We start from the raw sequence: 24,405 nt of genomic DNA, 5'->3' as shown, positions 1-24,405 counted from the left end.
GATAGGATCACTTACAAAGAAAAGCTGAAGGAATCTACAGAAAACTAATAGAACTAATGAGTTTGGTCAAAGTCACAGGTAACAGGGTGAATATTACAAAAATTAGTTGTAATTTCTTTATAGTCACAGTGCTCAATCTGAGGTTAAAAATTTTAAGTACCATTTAGAATAGCTTTGAAAATTTTGAAATAGGGGTAAATCTGACAAAAGAAGTGAGGCTTAACATTACAAAATATTTCTAAGAGAAAGCAAAGAACTGAAGGAATAGGAGATGCACATCAGAATTGTGAAAATGGTCGTCCTCACACCTACCGATGGAGCCAGTGTAGAGCCGGCTTTGTAAAATAGTAAAACTTGTTCTGAAATTGGTATGGAAATGCAGAAAACCTACAGTAACCAAAATAACTGCACAAAAATAGTCAGGGCTCACAGTGCCTGATTTGAAGAATTATGAAACTATAATAATTAAAGCACTGCAGTCTCCATGTAAAGATAGATCGGTAGGGCAGTTGAAGGAGTCCAGAAATAAACCTACACAGGATGGAAAGTTAATTTGGACAAAGGCATTCAATGCAGTTCTGCAGGGAGAGAGGAGCTGTTTAGTCGCAAAAGGCTATTAAAAACTAGGTTGCAAAAATAGAAATACATCGTTTAAATTCTGCTCTGTGTGGGCAAGTCCTTGGTTGAGGATGTAGAGAGAGGAGTAACCAGGCTGGCGTGGAAATGCACAATTGCTTTGTGGAGCAATGGATTGAATGAGCTGGGGATGGGAGGCCTCGGGCATGATGAATGAGACTCAAGCAGAGTGCCTTTGAAGGATGGAGGGAATCACTGTAGCGCCCAGGGAATTGTTTTTAGGGGATTGTCTATTATGGATGGTGGCAAGAGATAGAACTGAGACCCGAGTGTCTTCTGAGTGAGGCCTGAGCGAATGAAAGGGTAACAGTGAATCCAGTTTTGTCTTGACACCAAGAAAAATAAGAGGTGGAAGCTGGCTTCCTTGTTTCTGGAGATAGACTGGCACATGCTAGGCGACCATCAAGCTTAGTGCTGTAGAAGGAATTCTAGTTTTGTGTCCTTGGCGCACTCAGTCGTGGACACAGCACCATCTTTGGTTAGGTGCTTCAGAGAGACACCTCTGTCTTATTTTGAGGCACAGTAGCTTCCTGTTACTATTTTCATGATCCAGATGAAGAAAACTATTGTTTCCTAGGCAACTCATTAGAGTTATAATTGGAATTCACACCAAGCTCTTCCAAACCAGTGCCGAAGTTCCACCCATTCTACTTCATTCACTAAGTACATGGGCTGTGTGGCTTGTGTGATCCCTTAGACAAAGTGATGATTACAGTATTTGAGTGGTTGTTTTATTTTATAACCTGACATTTTTAGTGTTACATGGCACATCGTTGCCATATTAAGAATTGTAGGTTATAATTTGTTCCTCGGGGAACTTTGTTACAGCTTTTTAAAGAATTTGTACAAAAGGAATTTTCTTACACTTTACAAAAAAAAAAAAAGAGCCAGTTAATCTTACTATCCTTATTTTAGGTAACTAGCGGTTGGGGAAAGGGAACTTGTTTTTTCAAACTAAGAGTCAGATAGATGAGATGTATGCAATGACTATTTACACTCATGACCCACTGTGTACTATATAAAGAAGGTATGGCTTCCTTGTTCAGTCTACACTTGGTTTCCTTCACCATCATGAATACATGTGTTCACTGGCTTGAATAGCTTTATTCACTCACTCCAGAGAGAAGTAGGCTGGCTGGCATATAGGAGGGAGAAGGGAATTGCCTTTTCATGGCATGGCTATTTAACAGTGACTCATGGTTACTAAACTTGTTTAGAATAATCCTTGACACTAGAAGTTACTAATAGGTTTTTCTTAGTCCCTGATCTTTTGGCTTAGAATTTTCAAGACTGGGAAAGCAGGATTTGAAAAGCATTTGCACAGGAATTAATAGGATAATATATTTTTCTCATCATATATTTGGCACCAATAGTATCTTCCAGTTTTGAGAATGAATTGATATTTAAGTAAGTATGGGTTGGTGTATTTTTAGAAGACTAGGACTTAAAATGGTGTGTGTGTGTGTGTGTGTGTGTGTGTGTGTGTGAACTCCAGGCCTTGGCATTTACCCTGAGGTTTTTTGGAGGTTAATTAGAGATAAAAGTCTCATGGACTTTCCTGCCCTGGCTGGCTTCCCACTGAGATCCTCAGATCTCAGCCTCCTGAGTAGCCAGGATTAGAGAGGTGAGCCACCAGTGCCTGGCTAAAATGCTTTTTTGTTTTGTTTTGTTTTTTTTAAGAGGGGATTTGAAGAAACAAAAAAGAAAAATGTGAGACAAGAGCAGCAATAAGTTCAGTGTAACTTCATGGGAATGGTAATGGAGAACAGGTAGGAGGTAACGTTGGTCTGAATTCTAGTAGATTGAAAAGCTCCCTGTATACAACCTAAGGATATTTTGAGAGTGCTTGAGAAGCCCTGTGTCATTTTGTTTTATTTAAAATACTTAATTCTGAAATTATTCACAGAAAGTTAAAAAATGAATCTGGAGAGATCCCACAAACCCTGTCCCCACTCTCCCGCCCCTCCTTTAGAGAATATCACACGACAGATGCATTGTCAAAACCAGGAAATTAACATGGGTACAGTCTGCGGGCCTTACTCAGATTCCACGAGTTTTATAGTTTGTGTGGGTGTAGGTGTAGCTCATGTGCAGCCATGTGATTATTTTCATAATATGGACCTGTCCATCATGACAGCGCTCAGCTGCTGCTACCCTAGTATAGCCACACATCTATTCCCCCATCCCTAATTCCTTCCAGCAATCAGTAATCTCTTCTGAAAATCTATATGATTTTTTTTAAACCTAAAGAATGTTATATAAATAGCAGGAGGTAGAAATAGGAGAACCAAGGCCAAAGGTGGACACAGGCAAAACGGCAGGACCCTATCTAAAAAAACAAAGCAAAAGGACAGGATGTGGCCTGAGTTCAATCCCAGTACCTCCAAAAGAAGAGATGAGAAAGGGGGAGGGGGAGAGAAGGAGTAGGAAGTAGGAGTAGGAGTAGGAGTAGGAGTAGGAAGAGGAGGGGCAAAGAGGAGGAGAGGAGGATTAGTAACTTACATAGCCTTTTAGGAGGGGGGGGAGGAAGAGGAAAAAAGGGAGGGAGAGAGGAGAGAGAGAGGAGAAAAAAATAATTGATTTGGTCTCAATCTGTCTTGGTCCTAAGACTTGAATTCAGGGTCTGGGCACTGTCCCTGAGCTTTTTTGCTCAAGGCGAGTGCTCTCCCACTTGAGCCATAGCTCTACTTCTGACTTCGTGGTAGTTTATTGGAAATAAAGGTCTTACCAACTTTTCTACCCCAACTGGCTTTAAACCACAAATCTCAGATCTTAGTGTCCTGAGTAGCTAGGATTATAGGTGTGACCAATCAGCACCTCGCTGAGATTGGCTTATTATTACTTATTTTATTTTTATTTTTTTGGCCAGTCCTGGGCCTTGGACTCAGGGCCTGAGCACTGTCCCTGGCTTCTTCTTGCTCAAGGCTAGCACTCTGCCACTTGAGCCACAGCGCCACTTCTGGCCGTTTTCTGTATATGTGGTGCTGGGGAATCGAACCCAGGGCCTCATGTATACAAGGCAAGCACTCTTGCCACTAGGCCATGACCCCAGCCTTATTATTACTATTATTATTCAGTATTCTTACTCACATGAGACCCATGTCAATAACTGTATGAACGGTATTGGCTGCTCTTTGCTTTTGAAAGTAAGTAATATCCCATTCTGTGGATATACCGTCCTTCATTTAACCATTGGTCTGTTAGAGGACATCTGGGCTACTTCCAGCTTTTATCAAAAATAAGCCTGCTGTACAAATTTCTGTACAGGTTCTTATGTGAATGTATGTTTTCATTCCTCTAGGATAAACCCTCAGGAGTACAATTCTCAAATCTTGTGTTAAGTACATACTTAGCTTTCTAAGAATCTAACAAACCTTCCAGAGCTGAGGTGCTTGGGAAGGTACATATAATTGCTGATGAACTTGATAAGTGATTTCTGATAACAAGGCAAACTTAGGCATAACTTTCTTTTTTTGTTTTTGCAGTACTGGGGTTTGCTAGGGAAGTGTTCTGTCACTTATCCACAGCAACAGCCAGTTTTGTGCTGGGTGTTTTTCAGATGGGGATCTCTCATTTTTTTGTCTGGGCTGGCTTTAGACCGTCCGTGGTCCTTCTACCTTTGGCCTCCTGCATACCTAGAATCACAGCCGCACACCAAGATTATTGGTTGAGCTTTTGCTGACTTTCTGCGCAGACTAGCCTGGGAACCTTGATCCTTCCAATCTCCGCATCCCCAGTAGCTGGAATTAAAGGCACAAGTGACTGCACCCAGCTAAAACGACATTTTTAAGAGATAATTTAATGGTTAAATACATTCCTAGTTCATATACCCTTAATTAATGGCTATATATATTTCAGGTTTATGTGCCCTATGCCCATCCTCTCATCAAATATTTTCCAGAGTTCTGATCAACAAGCTGCCATCCTTTTTGCCCGGATTTCTAAGTCAAGCTGTGTTGGCATCCAGCCAGGGCCATTCATCCATGTGTGGTCTGTGGCTACTGTCCTGCTAGAGCAGACTTGAGTAGTTTTGACAGAAACCACAAGACCTGAAAAAATGTTTGCCACATACTTATCTAGAGAAACTTAATACACTTCTGATGAGCTAGCTTATGTATAGCAAGAAATCTTATTTTCGTAGAATTGGGGGAGGAGGCAAGGGGAATTTGTGTTTCATGTGTTTTTTCTTTTAAACTCCAGAAGTGGGTCAGCTGTAGCTTCCTATGCTCTGTTTTCCTTTCAGTGTCTTCTGTTTTGTATATTGGGGTCCTATCAAGGTCATTTCGAAGAATGGCAGTAAGCCGAAGAGTTAGGTTATCAGTAGCCCTGAAGAGATCTGAAACTCGCTGATCAAGATGACTTGTGACATCTCTAAACACTCAATTGCTGTCATTTCTTACTATAACATCTGCTCACTTGAACATATTCCCTTCCCTATGGGAAGTTCAAGGGGCTGGCTTCCTGATTAACACCTTGAGAAATGTGGCCTCTGCACCCCAAACCCCAAACGTCAGGGATGTCAGATCCTTTCTCCTTACTTAAAATCTGTTTGCCAAGGTTTTACTCGCTTAAAATCATTAAAGTATTTTTCTTTTCATAAGTCTTATATGTGAAAATGCATGAGAAAAAGGATGTTTCCTTTATTAAATAATTTGTGTCTGTGTTTATATGATCTGTCTGTACAGAATAAGACATTCTGATATGTTAATTTAAAATTTTTTCAGAAAATACCTGAGTCTAAAGAAAATATAAAGCTTAGCCTAAATTCACTACTATGTGAAAAGAGCACTTATTAACCCAGAGGCATCATCACCAGTTCTTATTTATACTCTAGCATTCACTTTCTCTCCCTTCTCTTTCTGTCTCAGATAAGCCACGCACTTCTATAGTCCAATTTATTCCTTTATTTTAATATCAACATCCTTCATGTCAGCATTGGACCTCAATTATTTTTAAAGCTTATCATGTTTTCCATGCTGTGGATTATTTCTAATCCCTTGCTGTTGTAAATAATACTACTTGTATTTATAGTTTTGTGTATTTGTCTAGTAATTATTTACTGAAAATTGGAGGCAAAGGGGAAGGAAGTCTTGAGACAGGACAGTTATACCAATATTTGTATTGCTTTTTTTTTGGGGGGGGGGGCGGTCCTGGTGCTTGAACTCTGGTCCTGGGTGCTGTCCCTAAGCGACAGCACCACTTCTGAGTTTCTGGTGGTTAATTGGAGATAAGAGTCTCATGGACTTCCTGCCCAGGCTGGCTTCAAACCACGGTCCTCAGATCTCAGCCTCCTGAGTAGCTAGGCTTATAGGTGTGAGCCACCAGTGCCTACCTTGGATTGTTTTTTTTCCCCCTCCTCATCTGTTTTTCTTTGGTTGCAAGGGATGTCTCACTGTGTTGCACAGACTGGCCTTGAACTCCTGGGCTCAAGTGATTGCTCTTCCTCAGCCTCCTATGTGGCTGAGACTGCGTGCACATACCTTTCTCTCTCTCTCTCTCTCTCTCTCTCTCTCTCTCTCTCTCTCTCTCTCTCTCTCTCTCTCTCTCTCTCTCTCTCTCTCTCTCTCTCTTTCTCTAATGAGAAAGCTGTCAGTGGAAAGTCTCACAGCTGCAGTGCTACTTGGGGAAGTTATGACAGACACTAGTGATATGACTTGGGTGGGAAAGACGTTTAGTTCTGTTACTGTTTGTGATGAGCATTTGAATGTGAACTTTGAGATAATGAGTAATGCTGGAGTTAATCCTATAACGTACATGCTTCAATTTTGAAATATTTCCTAAGGAGAAGTAAAAATGAAGTTGTTATTAGTTGGTTGTCTGTGGAACCAAAGAGCTTTCGTAGTTGAAGATTCACATCCGGTCCCCAGGGTACTTAAAAACATGATACTTCTCAACTTGGAGCCTTTTTTTTTTTTTTTGGAGAAAGTCTGCCAAGCCCCAGGCTCTTTTCTCAGCTGGGTCATCTCCAGACTTCCCTATGTGTGGCTGCTTTGTATATCCCTTCTTAAAGGCCCCAAGAAAACAAGATCTTAAATAAAATTCCATCCCACTCATCTAGAAGAGTAAACGGCCAAGGATGAGCCACATCATTTTCCAGTCAGGCAAGGGGGCTTGTCACAGGGGGCAGTTCTCACATGTTTCTCCTCTTGATTATGTATTTATAAAACACTGGCTGCTGTTAATAAAGCAGTGCACCTGTGGACGTAACATGAGGCTTCCTGGCCCCTAGGAGAGTAGCATCTGTGTCTTGGAACACCGTGTGCAGCTGATGATCACTTACAGAGACAGTTCAGTCAATTCAAGTCATGTGCTCATTCTTACGCCTTGGAGTGAGGATGGAGCATTACAGGATTTGTAAGCAAACCCTTTCCAAAGCTCTTGACTGTCAGGGAACTGAGAGGTGCAGCTGAGACAGCACAGCGACTGGAAGAAGGGCCCGGCCACCATTAGCTGGTAGAGAAGAGAGAACCCTGTGAGGGAGGAAAGGGTTCGGGGGCTGCAGTGGAGGAAGATTGTAAACATTCAAGCTTTTAGCTTGAATCAGACACAAAGGTACCCAAGATGAGAGGGTGAAAATGATGGCAAGGTCAAAGAATTGAAGATGTTCATTTGGAATTTGAGATGGTAAGAAATTGAAAGTACCTCAGAGGTCTTTTGGCCCTGCCCCCTCAGGTATGAGATGATCCAGAAAGACCCAGGGATGTTCATGACAAATACCCTGGAAAGTTACACAGGGAGGACATGAATAAAGGCCAGCCTTCTTCTTGTGTGTAGGCTTTTCCAAACCAGAGAGCCATCAGCCTTGGAACCGAGCCCCCTGCGTGCTGAGGTCATAGGCACATACCACCATGTCCAATGAGAATGTAGATTTTAGCTAGAGAGTCTTAATCATAGAAAAGCAGTAAAGATAATCTAATAACTTAAGTCTCTAGGTGAAAGTAGGACCATTAAGATACATGCTGCCAGGAGTTACTGGTTGGAAATCAACCTATGGATCCATCCAGACTAGATCTACAGGACACAAACCAAATGTACATGGATCTCATCACTTTTCTGCAGCGTTCAGAACTTCAAGCTCTGGAATAGAGAAATGTTCAGTGAAGCTGTCCAAGACTATTTATATGTACTAGTACTCCCTTATGGGTGTGAGACTGAGCTCTTGGCGGCCAGTAGATTGGATTAGTGACGTTTGGTCATTTCAGCAGCTTCCAAAGGATGCAGATGTTTGTAGAAGCTGTGTGAATAGCTTACTCAGTAGGTGTGAGGAGACAGACAGGGAGGTGCAGATAAGGAGGATGTGGTCAGAGAAGCAGAGAACATATTGACGTAATGCAGACAGGCCCAAACTGGGGGGCTGGGCTTGAAGGGAGGAAACCAAGTTAATTCTGAACAGGAAGGACCAGTTTGTTCTTTTTGTGACATCTTCAGTCAGTAAGCAGATGCTGAATTGTCTTTTCTTGTGAAATAACTTGTTAAACTTTTCTCATTTTTTGTCATATTAAATGTTATCTCTGTCCTTAAGTGGGTGTTTAATCTAGTAAATCCTCTGTGCAATAGGGATCAGAAATCACACCAGTACTTGGAATGGACATATAATTAAAAGTCACCAATTGAAATGTGAACAGATCTCTCATGTTTATCAGGACTGCTGTGTAGGTATGGCTGGTTAGTTTTTCTTTCATGCCTTTCTGCTGATTAGCCTTTGTATGGTAGCTAGCTGTAGAAATGCCAACTTCTAGAAATCTCAGTAGTCTGCTTCTGAAGAACTGAGCACTTTGTCTGTTACGCCCACATCCCAGTCTTCAAGTTTTTGCCATTGTTTGTTCACCTATTTTTCAAAATAGGTAGATAGACCTGTACACACAAACATATTTGTATGGCTACTTGGCTTTTTTTTTTTAAGAAATCTTTAAAATTTGGGGAAATATGTCAACTTTTTCAACATTCTTACTCAGTGTCAGTACTGGGGCTTGAACTTGACCTTGTGCTCTTGCTCAGCTACTTTGCTCAACTGTACCCCTTGATCATCTTGCATTGTATTTATATACTCCTTTGGAAAATGGCAACTCCTTTCTTTGTACAACTACTTAAAGATAATTTTTAAAAATTGGAGGAAATATCATGTGAGGAAGGATGAAAAAGAAATTGAAGAATTAAAAAGATAAACCAATCAATACCAAAGTTTTGAACTTTTTTAGTCAATACTGAGCTCTAACACTTGGACCATACTTCACTTTGGGGCTTTTTGGAGATAAAATTCTCTCTGACTTTTCTTCGTAAGCTGGCTTCCACCTCTGTCCTCAGATCTCAGTCTCCTGGTGGTTAGGATTACAGTCGTGAGCCAGTACTGACTGTGAACATTTTGATCTTTAACTTATGTCCTTTATCTTGTGCTTTTAACAAGACAAAACAAAAAACATGTGACTTGTAAAGCAGTCAAGCAAGTCTGAAGGAGAGTAAGTAAAAAGTGAAAATGTTCCTGTCCCACTCCCCATGGATAGACTGTACCCAAGTTGTTTGCTCTCTCAGACTTTTGCCTATGAGATCACAGTCATTAGGCTGTAAATTGAGAATATGCCAATTTATCTTTGAGCTTACCAGTTGCCCACATAGGACAATATACAGAGTGGGTGTGCTGTGACTCAAGGTTTCCTCCGGCATTGAAACAGACTTCTCTTTTTTCAGTTGAGGTCCAGATGTAGGAATTGACTTTCATTAAGCTTAGCTGCCAGAGATGTCCACACAGTGCAGTGTATGTGCACAGAGCCCCAAACTCGGGGGCTTGATTGTTAAGGAAATTTAGCAGCAGGTAGATGCTGTTGTCTCATTCATTTCTTCTCTTCCTTTGTTTTATTTTATACATATATATATATATATATCTGAGGTGATTTGTTTCTCTGTTCATCCTTAGGGTATAGTCTATTCTTTTTTCTTTTTCATTTTTTTTTTAAGGAAAAAAAAAATTAACAAAGAGGAAGTAAAGGCTGCCCACGAAGAGTGAGCAGCTGGGCTCAGAAACTGGTGGTACCTAAAGTCTATTTTTGTTCAATACTAGACAGAGTTTTTTGTTTTTCTTTTTTTGCCAGTCCTGGGGCTGGAACTCAGGTCCATGGGGTGCTGTCCTTTAGCATTTTCGCCCAAGCCTGGCTCTCTACGAGTTAAGCCACAGCTCCATTCCTGTTTTGTTTTGCTGATTAATTGGAGATGAGTGTCACAGCCTAGTTCTACCAAGGCTAGTTTTGAACTGTGATCCTCAGATCTCAGCTTCCTGAGTCGCTAGGATTACAAGCATGAACCTCTGGCTGGACAGAGCTTTTGATTTCTAATGCTGCTATTTCCCTCTTTTTTAGTAGTTTTGTAAAAATGACTCAGTTGTTGCCTTGCTTTGCTTATTCAATGATGCAGCAGCCCTGAGGCAAGTTAAGAGGCCAGCATCTACACATTAGATGATTTCAAGGAATAAACCATGAGAGCCCTACCATATTCTTTTTCTGGCTAAAATTGACTGCTTTACACAGTCCCTTGATGTCTAGGTTCTCTTAAGAACTTTCCCCGTTGCTTTTTTGGTGAGATGTTGCAAGGTTGTCCACCCTTGTAGCGCCTGTCTTGGACCTGCATATATGGAGCACCTGCAGCCACCAAGTAGCTGCCAATGGAGCAGAAGGAGACAGTAGTTTAGAAGCCACAGGGAAAAGTGGAATTGCTACAGCTTGAATGAGAAACAACATGAAGTGTGTGGTAGAAAGAGTGTTCGTGGTAGAATTTACCTAGAAAGTCTTTAAGAAAGCGATTATTGAGCTGAGCAGTGAAGGAAGACTGGGAAAGGATACTTCAGGCAATGCCAAGACTCAGAAAAGATCACCGTGGCCATGCATTGGTGAATAGATACAGGGGGAAGATTCTAAATACAGGTGAGTTACACAATAGGGCCAGGCCTTACATGCTTTTATAAACTGTGTGAAGAAAGAATTTGATCTACTCTTAAGAAAAACAGGTAATCATTGGAGCACTTTGTTTATTTATTTGTTTTTTATTTTATTTTATTTTTGTGCCAGTACTGAGACTTGAACTCAAAGCCCAGACGCGCTGTCCCTTGGTTTTTTTTCTCAAGGCTGATGCTTGACCACTTGCCACACCTCCACATCTGCTTTTTGCTGGCTAACTGGAGGTACGACTCTGCCCCGGCTGGCTTCAAACCACTATCCTCAGAGCTCAGCCTCCTGAGTAGCTAGGATTACAAGCTGGAGCCACCATTATCCCTTCCATTCAAGTACTTTCAATGGAGAAAATGTCTTAATCATTGTTTGTGTCATGAAAAGATCACTACGTTGTAGATGTGATATGGGAAGGGGAGTGTGGAGGGCCTAGCAGGTGTCAGTCAGTAGGCTATTAACTAGTTTAGGCAAGATTTATAGGCTAGATTTTCATTTAGGAAGGGAGCATAGATGGCTAGGTTGAAGGAAATTGGTAGTGACTTAATTATTGAGGCTGGCTAAGAGTTGAGAATGACCTCTACATTTCTGACATACATAACAGCATCAGTAATATTTACCTGAAATAGGTAATGGGGGAAGAATGTAAGAACTCTTGTATTAGGGCAAGAGTTCTTTTTTTCGATGGGTTAGGTTTGAGGCACCAAGAAACATCTAAGTGAAAACTTTTTTTGTAGACTACTGAATGGTGAGGCCTGGGAGAGAGAAATGATTAGAGATAAAAATCTGTGAGGCTTCTGCCTTTAGGAGTTAATTAAGCAGTGGGTGTAGATGAGATCACTTAAAGAAAAACTACAGAATAAGAATGAGGGAAAGAAGGCTTCGTACCCTGCTTTGAGAAATGCTGTATATCTGAATGGCCTTGACTAGGATAAACCAAAAAGGAGACCAAGAAAAGGCAGACTGAGAGTAGCAAGGGTAAAAATTGAGGCGGTGGTGATAAGTCACAATTGATTAGGGAGGAATGGTTTTAAAAGGTGTGGCTAGGTACTGGTGGCTGGCTGCTGTAATCCTGGCTAGGATATAATCCTGAGGAGGCTGAGGTCTCTAGATCCTGCCTCCAAGCTAGCCCAGGCAGAAAAGTCTATGAGACTCTTTAATTAACCAGCAGAGCGCCAGGGGGAAAACTGAGAGAATGAGGAATGGGGTGACATCCAAAAGGAAATATACTTTTTGCCTGACTGTGTAACTGTAACCCCCTTGTTCTTAGCATTTTAAAATAATAAATAAACAAAAAAGCCAGAAATAGAGGTATGCATAGCCCAAATAGAAAGAGTTTCAGCCTTGAGCTAAATAAAAAGTAAGGGATACCATTCAGTCCCTGAATTCAAGCTCCAGTACAAGCACAAAAAAAAGAAAGAAAAGGGTATGAGCAACAACTGGTCCAGATTGCTGGAAACCCAGGTATAATGAAGCCAGAAAATTGTATTTAGTACCATGCAAGTCATGGTGACTAGCTAAAGCTTTGAAATACTGGGCACAGAAACCACATGGAGATGGACTGATGAGAGAATAAGGAAAAAGTGTGGACTGTGGCAAGCACAGGCAAGCTTCTGGGAGGTATAGTTATGGTTCTGCTAGGGGGTGATGTAAGGTAGCTGATCGGGAAACAGCCCAGGGGACTGGCTGTGTGAGGAGAGGAAGCAAGGATGGCGGGTGAGCATGAGTGCAGGCAGACAGCATGATTCCATTGGCGTTCCCTTCTCACCCCCAGGGTGGTAGGAAGTACCCTCTTCTGCTAGGGAAGGGGCTTTATTTTATTGGTGGCCCTGCTTGTCATTCAACCCAGTGCAATTAATAGGTTTCTAATTGTGCCCCTCGTGTGTCCTCCCTATTTAAGAACAGCCTTACTGAGGAAAAAATTTACATTCCATACAGTTCACTCCCAACTTAAGGTGTATAATTCAGTGGTTTTTAGTTTATTCGCAGCTACTGTGCAACCATAACCACAGTCAGTTTTAGAACATTTCTTCATCAAAAAGAACTATGGGGGCTGGGAATATGGTCCAGTGGTAGAGTGCTTGCCTCGTATACATGAAGCCCTGGTGGGTTCCATTCCTCAGCACCAGATATAAAGAAAAAGCCAGAAGTGGCGCTGTGGCTCAAGTGGTAGAGTGCTAGCCTTGAGCAAAACGAAGCCAGGGACAGAGTGCTTAGGCCCTGAGTTCAAGCCCCAGGACTGGCAAAAAAACAAAAAACCCCAACAAAACAATAAGAAACCTATGCCCTTTCGCTGTCACTCTCCTTTCTTGATCATCTTTGCTCAGCGCATGGAATGCATCTGCACTCAAATGTAAAATCATGTGATTTCAAAGACAGTATAAACGAAAGAGTTACTAAGTAGTTTTTGTTTTGTTTTGTGCCAGTCCTGTGGCTTGGGCCTTGTCGCTGTCTCTGAGCTTTTTTGCTCATGGCTAGTGCTCTACCGCTCTACCACTTGAGCCACAGCTCTACTTCTGGCTTTTTGGCTGAGTTAACTGGAGATGAGTCTCATGGACTTTTCTGCCTGGGCTGATTTGAACTGCAATCCTCAGATCTCAGCTTTCTGAGTAGTTAGGATAGGCATGAGACACCTGTGCCCCGCAAGCTTTAAAGTTTTGGCTTAACACCAGGTGCTGATGGCTTTACTTGTAATCTCAGCTACTCAGGAGGCTGAGATCTGGACGAACATGGTTCAAAGCCTATTTGAGACTAAAATTGAATGTCGGATGATAAACTACTTTTAGAAATAGCTACGGTATTATGAAGAATAGGTTGTACAGTAGGCTGGGAGTGCTAACGTTGATACCAAGAAGGCTCATAATAGGATTGCTGGGATGATTTATAAGGATTTAGAAAAGAAAGTCTTAGGAGTCAGCACAAGTTTAGTGAAAACATCATATTAAATGCATTTTATTTAATTTCCTTTTAGTCAGGAAATATGAAAGAAACGACATGCTTTTATTTACCAAAGTATTTAACAAAAAGCTTTTTAAATTTGATTTGGCAATAGGTGCACATATATAAGTAACCACATTCCAAATTATTAAGTTATAATTGAAAAGAATGTGGTAATTTAAAGGCATCATGGTGGGCTTCTGTTGTGGTTTTGTTTGTTTTTCCTGTTTAGTATTTTAGTAACTGACACAGCTGAAACTCAGCTGATACATTTGGGTGTCTTTCTGAATATAGAAATATCCCCCCCCCCCCATCTTGAGATTATATCAAATACAGCCAGCATTGCAGGGTCACTCAGTTTAAGAACAACATTTAGGAAGATTTGGCTTTAACAAGTAATGCCTGTGAAGGCAGAAAATATTTAGTTTACTCTAAGCTCTCTCTGAGTTAATTATATGTTACAGTAGCCAAAATTCTTAAGGGTACCCCTTGGGCTACATTACCATTGCAATGGGAAGTGTGGTCTGGTATCTCCTCTATCATCTTCCTCTGTTTGGGATGGGGTTGGAACTGTAGCTCTCCCTTTCTTGGAAGGATAATTTAAGAAGCTAAGATGAGATTTTCTGAGAATTTAACAAGATGGGAAAGCTACCTTCAAATGAGAGTGTTTGTGTGGAAGAGAAGTTAGAATCCAGCCTGCGCTGCAGGGCAGACCCGGGGCCAGCAAGCACAGTGTGGTGAGGCCGTGTTTGTCTCCTTACAAAGCTGTCCTGATGCTGCCATCTGCTGATACTGCCTTACTGGATGCTGGAAATATTCAAGTTGAATCAACGCGATCATTTCAGCTCTATCATCGGCTTATATTTTGTTAATTTATACTGTCATCTCCCTGAAATTTATTTCTTGTTGGGAATGCTTCATTTCAAATAGCTTAATTTTTTTCTGCCAGCTTTTACATACTTCAGATGTATTTAATATTCCACTCAAGTCTTTGTTGGTTTATTAGCTATAACTTTATGAGTTCTTGTGTTTGATTTTTTTTTTTCAGGTTTTCTGAGACAGCATTTTACTGTGTAGCTGCCCTCAAACTCAAAATCCTCCTACCTCAGCTTCCCACTCCATTTGGCTATGGAGGTCTTATTGTTTTGTTGTGTTTTAATGGTTGTCTTAATGGTTGTTTATAATATATACCTTTAACACACCATAGTCTATCTTCAGAAAATATACTGCTTTAGTTATTACAAGGACCTTACAACTATACCTGTTCTTAAGCTATTACCGCCGTGTGTGTGTGTGTGTGTGTGTGTGTGTGTGTGTGTGTGTGTGTGTGTGTGTGTGTAAAGTCAGTTTTCATTCAAGATTTTTTAATTTGTTTTTGTTGCCAGTCCTGGGGCGTGGACTCAGGGCCTGAGCACTGTCCCTGGCTTCTTTTTGTTCAAGGCTAGCACTCTACCTCTTGAGCCACAGCACCACTTCCGGCTTTTTTTTCTATATATGTGGTGCTGAGGAATCGAACCCAGGGTTTCATATATACCAGGTGAGCACTTTACCACTATTCCCAGCCCTCAAGATTTTTTTTTAATATAATGATTAAGGGAATCTTGTATTTACTCACATTGCTATCTCCAGTGTTCTTTTTTCATTTGTACATACTTTATTTCACCTTTGTTTTTGAACTAATATTTCACTGAGAATAGAATTCCATGATGATAGCTTTGGTTGTGTTTGTTGTATGTTTTGTTTTATTTTCAGCAGTTTTTAAGTGTTCTTCCATATTATTTTGACTTTCATCATTTCTGTCCAGAAACGATGCCGTTCTTTGATTCTTTGTCCATGTTTACCTCCTTCTGGTTGCTTTTAAGATTTTCTCATTTTCACTGAATCTGATTAGTCTGTACTTTGGTAGTCTTCCTGTTTCTCATGCTTGGGAATTTTTTCAATATTTTTTCAATATTTTTTCAATATTTTATCTGTTTTAAATGAAATGTAGAATTTTTTCAATCATTATGCTTCAGATATTTCACCTGTCTTTTGTCCTGCTTTGAGGATTCTAGTTGCTCACTGGTATGACCCCACCTCGGTGTTTCATTTTGGGGTAACTGTTACTTCTTTAACCCCTTCTACTGCAGTATCTCATCTAGTGTAATTTTTATCTCAGACATTATTATTTTTAAGTCTTTTTATGTCTCCTAACTACTTAAAATGCTTGATTTTTCTTGACTATAATGAAGATTGTTGTGGTATTTGCTTTCATGTTCTTATATATTCTGCTATCTGGCATTCCCAGGGCTGTTTTTTTCTGGTTTGTCTTCTCATTGATTGTTTCCGTGTTCTTCAAACTTGGGCTTAAGCTTTGTTGGGTGAAGCCAGGGTAGAGTCTAGTTTAGGGATCATTTTGTGTAACTACTTAATGAAAAAAAAAACACAAAAACATCTGCACGTTCTGCTCTATTCCTTGTAACTATGACGTTTTCCTTTCAGCTTGGTGAGACAGGGAACACGAGCTCCTTCCAGCCTTGTGTGAGCTCGGTGGCTCTGGCGCCTGGCCTTGGCAACTGTCCTCACACACCTGTGCTCCTCAGCCCTGGGGATGTGCTCTCGGGTCACTGTGAGATCACTCAGCCGGTATCTGATGCACTCTGTGCAGCACTCTCCTCCTCACCCTTCGGGATTCCTTGGCTTCTGCTTTTCCCAACCTTGCCTCAGCTCGTGGAGAGTACCTGTTCTGAGGCTCCTCCTCCCTGTGCTGTGGCCTGTCCATAAGCAAGGGCAAGGACAGAAGCTAGGGCTCTCCTGCATTTGTCCCTTCTCTCAAGGATCACTGTCCTTTGCTGCTTATGTTTAGTGTTTGAGAGTCATTGTTTTATATGTCTTAGGATATTTGCTAGTCTTTCTCATAGGCAAAGGTAAATCTGACCCTATATCTCCAATCTCTGTCAGGGCCAGAATTAAACCACTTTAGGGACTTTGGGATTTTTTTTTCGTTTTTGCTTTTTGTGTTAGTCCTGGGGCTTGAACTTAGGGTCTGGGTGCTTCCCTGACATTTTGTGCTCAAGGCTAGTGCTCAACCACTTGAGCCACTCCACTTCCGGCTTTTGGGTATTTAATTGGAGATAAACATCTCAAGGATTTTCCTGCCCAAACTTACCTTGAACTGCGATCCTCAGATCTCAGCCTCCTGAGCAGCCAGGGTTACAGTTGTGAGCCACCAGCACCTGGCTCTTGGGTGATTTTTTTGTTTGTTTGCCTCTAACACCTTAGCTTTGCATTTGAAACTCTTACTAGCTTTATTTTGGGCTTTCTCTCCAGTGCCCAAGGATTCTCCATACCTCTTTTCTGAGGATCAAGGTCCAGGCAAGAATTTCATGAGTCTTTTTGTTGTTCTTGCTGCCAGTCTTGGGGCTTGAACTTAGGGCCTGAGCACTGGCTTCCTTTTGCTCAAAGCTAACACTTTACCACTTGTGCCACAGCTCCACTTCCGATACCGCTTTTCTGGTAGACTATGTGCATTAGATTTTTGTCACTGTGACAAAGCACCCAAGATAAACTACTGAAAGACGGAAAGATTTTTTGGTTTTTTGCTCAGTTTATGAGGTTTCAGACCATGACTTGGCTCCAAGATACTTAAGACTCTAGCAGCATAGAAACATCATGGTGGAAGGCAGGCCAGAGGAAAGCTGCTAACCTCATAGCAATCCAGGAAGGGTCTGAGGGCTATATCCTTCAAAGGCACATTCCCAGTGGCTCTACTTCTACAACTAGGCCCTGTTCCTGCCTCCCAGAATGCCATCAGATAATGATGATGATGATTTACTTTCTCTTGGTGATGAATTTTTTTAACTCTTTAAATACTTGTATTTAAGGGATTATCACTTTATCTGTCCACTTATGTGAGTAGTACATCTTGATCAGTTACTCCTTCCATCATGCTCCTCCATCCCTTCTACTCTTCCCTCTCAAGTTTCCTTTTCCACATATGTACACTGAGTATTATAACTGTATTTATCCTCCTGTTCCCTTTTCCCTTCAAATATGGTTCAGCTTCCTGATACTCATTTTGTTAAGCTGTTCATTGTTCAGTTTCTTCCATGAAGTTTTACATACACTATACTTTAGTCAGCTTAATCGTGTATATCAGCATGTGCCTCTGTGTGTGTTTCCATGGGATGTAGTGTGGAGAGAAAACCTGTGCCCTTTGTCCCTTTGTCTTTCTGGGCCTGGCTTCACTCAGTGTGATTCCTTCCCCGCCCCGCCCCCCGCTCCCATTCATTATCCATTTCCCTGGAAATGACATAATTTCTTTCTTCCTAAATGCCCCCAGGTTTTTAATCTATTAATGAAGCAATCTACTGATGGGGTTAGAGCCCTTATTATCCAATCATTCCCTAAACACTCATCAACTGGCCACTGGGCCTCAAGCACATGAGCCTTTTTGGAGATGTTCTTCCAAACCATAGCACAGATCTATACTTCTCCCTCCCTCATCCTTGATACATGTGCCACTCTGTTTCCTGTTGCTTGTCACAGTCTCTTTTTTTCCTGGGGTCAAGCTCAGGTGCCATGTCCCTGATGTCCTCTTCCCGCTTTTAAAGGAGGAACTGACTCTTTTCCTTTCTCCCTGTTACATTTCTGCCAGGCTTGTAATGTTGAATCGTATAGTCCGTGCACAAGCTGGCCTTCCTGTGGAGTGTGCATGCTGCCGCCATGTACACACCGTAGTGTTCGGCTTTGAGGGTCAGAGATGGAGCTGGTACATAGGCCTGAGGGGAGATGATATGGTGACAAAGCATACAACAATATGCATGTTATATGTCTGTTCAAATAAATTGTTTTTCTCTTCTTCCCCAACCTTTCCTCCAAATCAGGCTACAGAAGAGGTTTCCAAAAATCTGGTTGCCATGAAAGAGATTCTGTATGGCACAAATGAGAAAGAGCCACAAACAGAAGCAGTAGCTCAACTTGCTCAAGAATTGTATAATAGTGGGCTCCTAAGCACCCTGGTAGCTGATTTACAGCTCATTGACTTTGAGGTAAGAAATCAGTTTCTTAATTTCCAAAAACAGTACCCTCTTCATGGTGCTTTTCTAAATATTCTCTCCTTTAGAACATCGTAAGATCTCTGTTGGCTCAGGGCTTCCTGACCTGTAAGCATAGGGCTGCCTACCTCATTGGTGTAACCAGGGCAGATTTTCATGAGTGTCTCAGGCCTGACCACGGTTTTCCTTCACTTTCCTCATATTGAATGTAGAGTTCCCAAGGTGTTCACTGTGGCCTTTCAGTTAGGATGTATTTAGGATGTAGTTGCTCCTTCGAGTGAGATTACATCATTCACTAGACTTCTGCTCTCCCAAGTATAAAGCAGTCTAAAGATGATAGGATATTAGAATTTTAGAGCTAGGGATCTTAGAAAAAGACAATTACAATGGAGATCATACATGATTTTAATTGGCACTATGTTCAGATTTTAAATTAGGATAATGATTAAATAGTAGATTTTACTCACAAGTCTGAATTTCTGGCTTCTTGGAAACTTTGACTCTGGCATTATTGGGCCTCTTAAACTGGAATGGAACTATAGCCCAGGGCATTCGCACTTGGGTTTGCTGTAGACAGCTGGCCTTACTCTTTATCTCTGGGCCCATTTAATTTATTTGCATCTCCTGCCCAGACCCAGTAGGCATTTAACCAAGTTGCCCAGCTTATACACTTGGATAATGAATAGATACTCTGTGAATTTAGCAGTCCTTGACCCTAGTCTGCATAAAAAGCATGTATGGTCATAAAGCCCTCTTGCAGCTTCCTAACGCCAGGTTTCCTGAGTGCACCTTGTTATCATCCTCAGTGATTAGATGTCTGTGCAGATACTTAAAAGATAGATGTGTGCTCCAGGGGAAAACATGACAGGCACCCCGATTAAATTGGGGGGAAAGAGGAAGGGGTGGGGTTTATAGTTTGCTTGAATAATATTGATAGTAAAGGAAAGTAGAAATTTACATTGGTCCTACTGAAGAGCAGCTAGAACTAGGATATTTCTGTGTATAAAGCTGATCTCATGTATTTTTAATAGTTTATCCAATTTTACCAACAATTTCTATTTTCTCTGATGAGAGCCTGTCCTTTGTCTACCTCTACTATCTTCCTCCCCAAGCTGAACTCCCAATTGAATGTTCATTTGGCATCAGGCACAAATTTAAAGAAAAATGTGTGTGCCCTTGGGACTGGGGCACAGAGACATCATTACTGCATTGAGTCAACACAGGCCCCAGAGTGATCTCTCTGTTGTTTTAAGTTGGGTCCTGAAAGGCTAGCATTTCACAGGCTTTTTTATGGGCTTGTCACCAGCCTAGGCACCAGTGGCTCACACCTGTTATTGTAGCTACTCAGGAGGCTGAGATCTGAGGATCAGTGTGAAGCCAGTCCAGGCAGGAAAGTCCTTGAGACTCTTACCTTCAGTTGCCCACCAAAAAGCAGAAGTTGAGGTATGGCTCAAGTGGTGGAACACTAGCCTTAAGCAAAAAAGCTCAGGGCTCAGGCCCTGAGTTCAAGCCCTACTACTGGCATAAAAATTAGGGGGGGGGGGCGCATTCTGAAGTATCACTTGGGGTCTGGTTGTCCATTTGTTAATTTCCTAGTTTTCCAGTTACAAGTCTTTCTACATGGTATCTGTTTGATACAGCGATGTTAGAAAGTTCTGGTCTACTGCATCATGTGATATTTGAGTGCCTTTGTTAATAATCTATTTCAACTCTTTCCTGAGTGACTTAGTTGAAGAGGGAGATTTGCCTGCTTGCCATTAAAGCTCTATTTCTTATTTTTTTTACTTTGTTGTAGCAGAGTATAATGTGTACCCCCCCCCCCCGCTTCCTTCCCCACCACCCTGGAAGAAAAGCTTATGTTTCATTCCTAGCACAAGCATCCCTTGTGACACTGTAGGCTCCACATGGTGGGGTTCACATCCCTGTAGATTGTAAGCACGGAGAACATTCTGGTTTTCATACCTGGGTCAGCACGATTCTGAGAGTTAGAAATGGTTGAAATTACTTGTGAAATGTAGTAAGGTTACACTTTGTGCTAAAAATAGGACACTATTAAAGCTTCAGAGTTATAAATTAAAATGCAAATGTCTAGGAATGTTGTAAAGACAATATTCAATCATAACTATAAGTATACAATGGCTCTCTTTGACTTTATTTTGGAGGGTGGGTGGGCATTTTCATGTTTAGTCAGGTAAATATTTTAATGATTGTATTCCTAATAGGGCAAAAAAGACGTGGCTCAAATTTTCAACAATATTCTCAGAAGACAAATTGGTACAAGAACTCCTACTGTTGAATACATCTGCACCCAACAGAATATTTTGTTCATGTTATTGAAAGGGTATGTACAATGTAATAAAATTTATGTTCTTAGTTAAAAATAAAAAGGAAAGATTGCCTTGGGGTAAAAGCGAGATGATGAACGTGGGAGGCATTTTCTCTGTGATTTAGTAAGATCCTTTTTCCATAGATCATAAATGCATTTCCTCTCCTTCAAATTCAACCTATGGGCTACATTAAGGTTAAAAATGCCCTATCGATCTAAATTTAAAATTTGGTGAATTGTGAGCCTTTAAATTCACAAATCAATATAGCTAAAGGAAAGGGAAAAAAAAGTCTTTCATGGCCTTATTTCTGTTCACTAGGATTCAAAAGGTTGAGTTTTATCAGAATACTTTTTTTTTTATTATTGGCCAGTCCTGGAGCTTGGACTCTGCCTGAGCACCGTCCCTGGCTTCTTTTTGCTCAAGGCTAGCAGTCTACCACTTGAGCCACAGCGCCATTTCTGGCCTTTTCTATATATGTGGTGCTGGGCTTCATGTATACGAGGCAAGCACTCTTGCCACTAGGCCATATTCCCAGCCCCCAAATACTTACTTTAAGACATCTTTGCACCCCATCTGTACTCTATAAAGACAGCGAAAACCTCCCATAAGCTGTGTATCAATGGCTCACACCTGGAATCCAACCTGCTCAGGAGACTGAGATCTGAGGATCATTTGAACAAAATACAGGCAGACCAATCCAAGAGAGTCTTATACCCAGTCATCCACCAGAAAGCCAGAAGTGGAGCTCTGTCTCAAGTGGTAGTGCCTGCTTTGAGCAAAAGAAGCTCGGGCTGTAAGTTCAAGCCCCATTACTGGTGCGTACACACGCTCACATGAACACAGCCACAGCATCTGTAGTTCTGCGCAGCTCCACTATGTCCAGTCAGCATGGTTTTGTGTGAGTTTCTCCTGTGTGATCTTAGTTTGGTAACTCACACTGCATCTCCTTGGAATTGCTGTTGGAGTAGGCAAGCATTTCTGACTGGATAGTCTTATCTACTTAAAACTGTAAGAACAGAAATATAACAATGATAGAAAACAACCCCTCCTCTTCCTCTGCACTGACCGGCCATATCACCTCCTGTTGGTCTCTGCCAGTTGTCTGCCAGCTATAATGATGCCATGCTTCTGTCTGTCCAGACATTGGCAGTGCTCTAGGAAACTGGTGGGCATGTTACTGACACGAATGGTGTCATGAATCAGCTTGCTCTCCCAGCCCTGGCTTTGCAGCTTGCTTCATTCCGATTCCTATCTCTGTGGTTTAACACTTCCCCCACGTTCAAGCTTGTTTAGTCAAAGCATGAGTCAGTGAGTGTGCATGCCAGCATTCTGTTTCCTCCTTTCTTCTGCTCACCGTCCAATCAGTCCTCCTTCAGACGGGGCCATACAGAATTTGGGGCATCTAATTTTGTTTCAATTCAATGTTGCTGTGTAAGCCTGCAGTGAGTATAAAATTTTAGTGGCCATACAGTAGCTTCAGGTTTTGTTTTTTTGTTTTGGGCAGTTCTGGGGTTTGAGTTCAAGGTTTGTACTTGGTAGGCAAAATGCTCTTCTGCTGAGCTATGCTTCCAGCCCTTTATTTGCCCTCATTATTGTTGAGATAAGGTCTTACTTCCTACTTGGGCCACATCCCACCTATTTTAGGCCCTCCTGTCATAGCTAGAATAACAGGTTTGTGCCTCATGAACTTTTCTGCCCAGGCTGGCCGCAAACTGATCCTTCCGATCAGTCTCCCAAGTAGGTCAGACTACAGGTGTGAGCCACAGCTCCCATCTCTTTACGTATTTTTTTAAGCCATTGTTTTCCTTTGGCACAGAAACCAGTGATTATTAAAATACATAAATTAGTTAACCCTTCCTATGATTTCACTTTATCTTAGACCAGGCTGGGCTATAAATACTGCTAGACATTGTGTCAAGTGGATTTGAGGATGCAGTTTAAGCTTTCAGCCTCTCATCTGCTGGCCAGACCTGTAGCCTCAGCCAGATATGGAGGATGAAAAGCATGAAAAATGGAGCTAGGCTTGGATGTCACCCCTGCTATCCACCTCTCACTTTCATTCTGGGAACTGTTGTACTGCTATAGGGAGAAACGCAGCAAACCCTTCCGTGCCCACAACCCCCTTTCATTAGCATACTGCCATTTGTGCTTGCTCCAGTCGCCTCCATCATTTCCTCCTCACAGAGGACTTGACTTCAGGGTGCATCCCTGGACCAGAATGTACAGCACAGTGCCTCAGACAGCTCAGCATCATATAGTCACCCAACAGTATCCAGCACCCAGCCCGTGTCCTGTTCCTGTGACTGTCACAAAGATAATACTTAAGTCAGATGCTAAACAACATCTGAAAACTGAGTTTGATTGATACAACTTTGGCTCTCTGCTGCTCTGTAATAGTTACTGTATCCTTTACCCTATGCCATTTGTTGAAGCAACTGAATCATTTGTTTAGTAGAAAAATTACGTAGTTTAGGCAGGTGCAGTGGCACACACCTATACTCTCAACACCCAGGAAGCAGTGGCAAGAAGACCACAAGTTCCAGGCCAGCTTGGGCTGCATAGTAAGAGACAAACTCAAAACACCAAGGGGTAGGGATATGGCTCGGTGATAGTCTTTGCATAATTCCCAGGGTTCAATACACAGAACAGCAACCAGCGATACAAAACAGAAATGATGCAATTTGGATTTATATTCCTGTGGTCTCATTCAACATTTTCCACTACTCCTATTCCTTTAAGTTGGAGGTTAGACGTGGATTCGCTTAGAGGGGCGCCAGTGTGCTTCCTCTTAGGGGGCAGTTGTCCCACATGGTAAAATTTAGATTGACCATTGGATACAGGTGTCATCAGACTGTAATCTGTTCAGATGGCCCTCTCTTATCAATCTAATGCTTTCAGTATCCACTGAGGATCTTGTCTATTTCAAAATGACAGTTGGCTACCATTACTGTTCTACTACTTCTCTTATAATTAAATATATGTTTCTTCTAGAAGTAAAGAACTTCTCATTCATTACTTAGCTTCAAAATCTATATGGGAAAGACTGATGTCCTTGTTTCAGTGGTATTAGTTGGTATCCTGGCCACTTCCCATTGAGTACGTTTGCTATTTAAGCATTGTTACTAACTCAAGGCTTTTGTTATTTTAAAAAATGTACTGAAGCCTGGTGCTGGTGGCTCACACCTGTAATCCTAGCTACTCAGGAGGCTGAGATCAGAGGATCGTGGCTCAGAGTCAGGATGGACAGAAAGTCCATGAGACAACACTTATCTCCAATTAACCAACAAAAAGGTTGAAGTGGTGGTGTGGCTCAAGTAGTAGGGTGCCAGCTTTGAGTTAAAAAGCCAAACAAAAAGTGTAAGGCTCTGAGTGCAAGATCTAGTACTAGCACAGGGAAAAATATACATATACACACACAGACAGGCATTGTTTTATAACCACTTTGTCCCATCTTAGGCTGCTGGAAGTTCCTTCAAGTTGGCTCCTGTGTTCTTGCAGCAAAGCCTCAGTCTGTGATGGCTTCCTTGCTTTCTGGCA

General features: G+C 41.6%; 1 protein-coding gene across 1 annotated transcript in view; it reads left to right on the top strand.

Moving 5' to 3' along the window:
* The window catches only part of Cab39 (calcium binding protein 39), an 82,097-nt gene that overhangs the window by 41,083 nt on the left and 16,609 nt on the right, over positions 1-24,405 (top strand). Inside the window, exons 3-4 of the mRNA XM_048344555.1 lie at positions 18,371-18,535; positions 20,764-20,882. Coding sequence (XP_048200512.1) covers positions 18,371-18,535; positions 20,764-20,882 — 284 coding nt within the window. The remainder of the gene's footprint in view (positions 1-18,370; positions 18,536-20,763; positions 20,883-24,405) is intronic.

Source organism: Perognathus longimembris, chromosome 4 (assembly GCF_023159225.1).
Source record: "Perognathus longimembris pacificus isolate PPM17 chromosome 4, ASM2315922v1, whole genome shotgun sequence".
In the NCBI taxonomy this organism is placed as follows: Eukaryota; Metazoa; Chordata; class Mammalia; order Rodentia; family Heteromyidae; genus Perognathus; species Perognathus longimembris.
The sequence above is the reverse complement of the archived record's forward strand: the minus strand, read 5'-3'. Positions and strand labels throughout refer to the sequence as shown.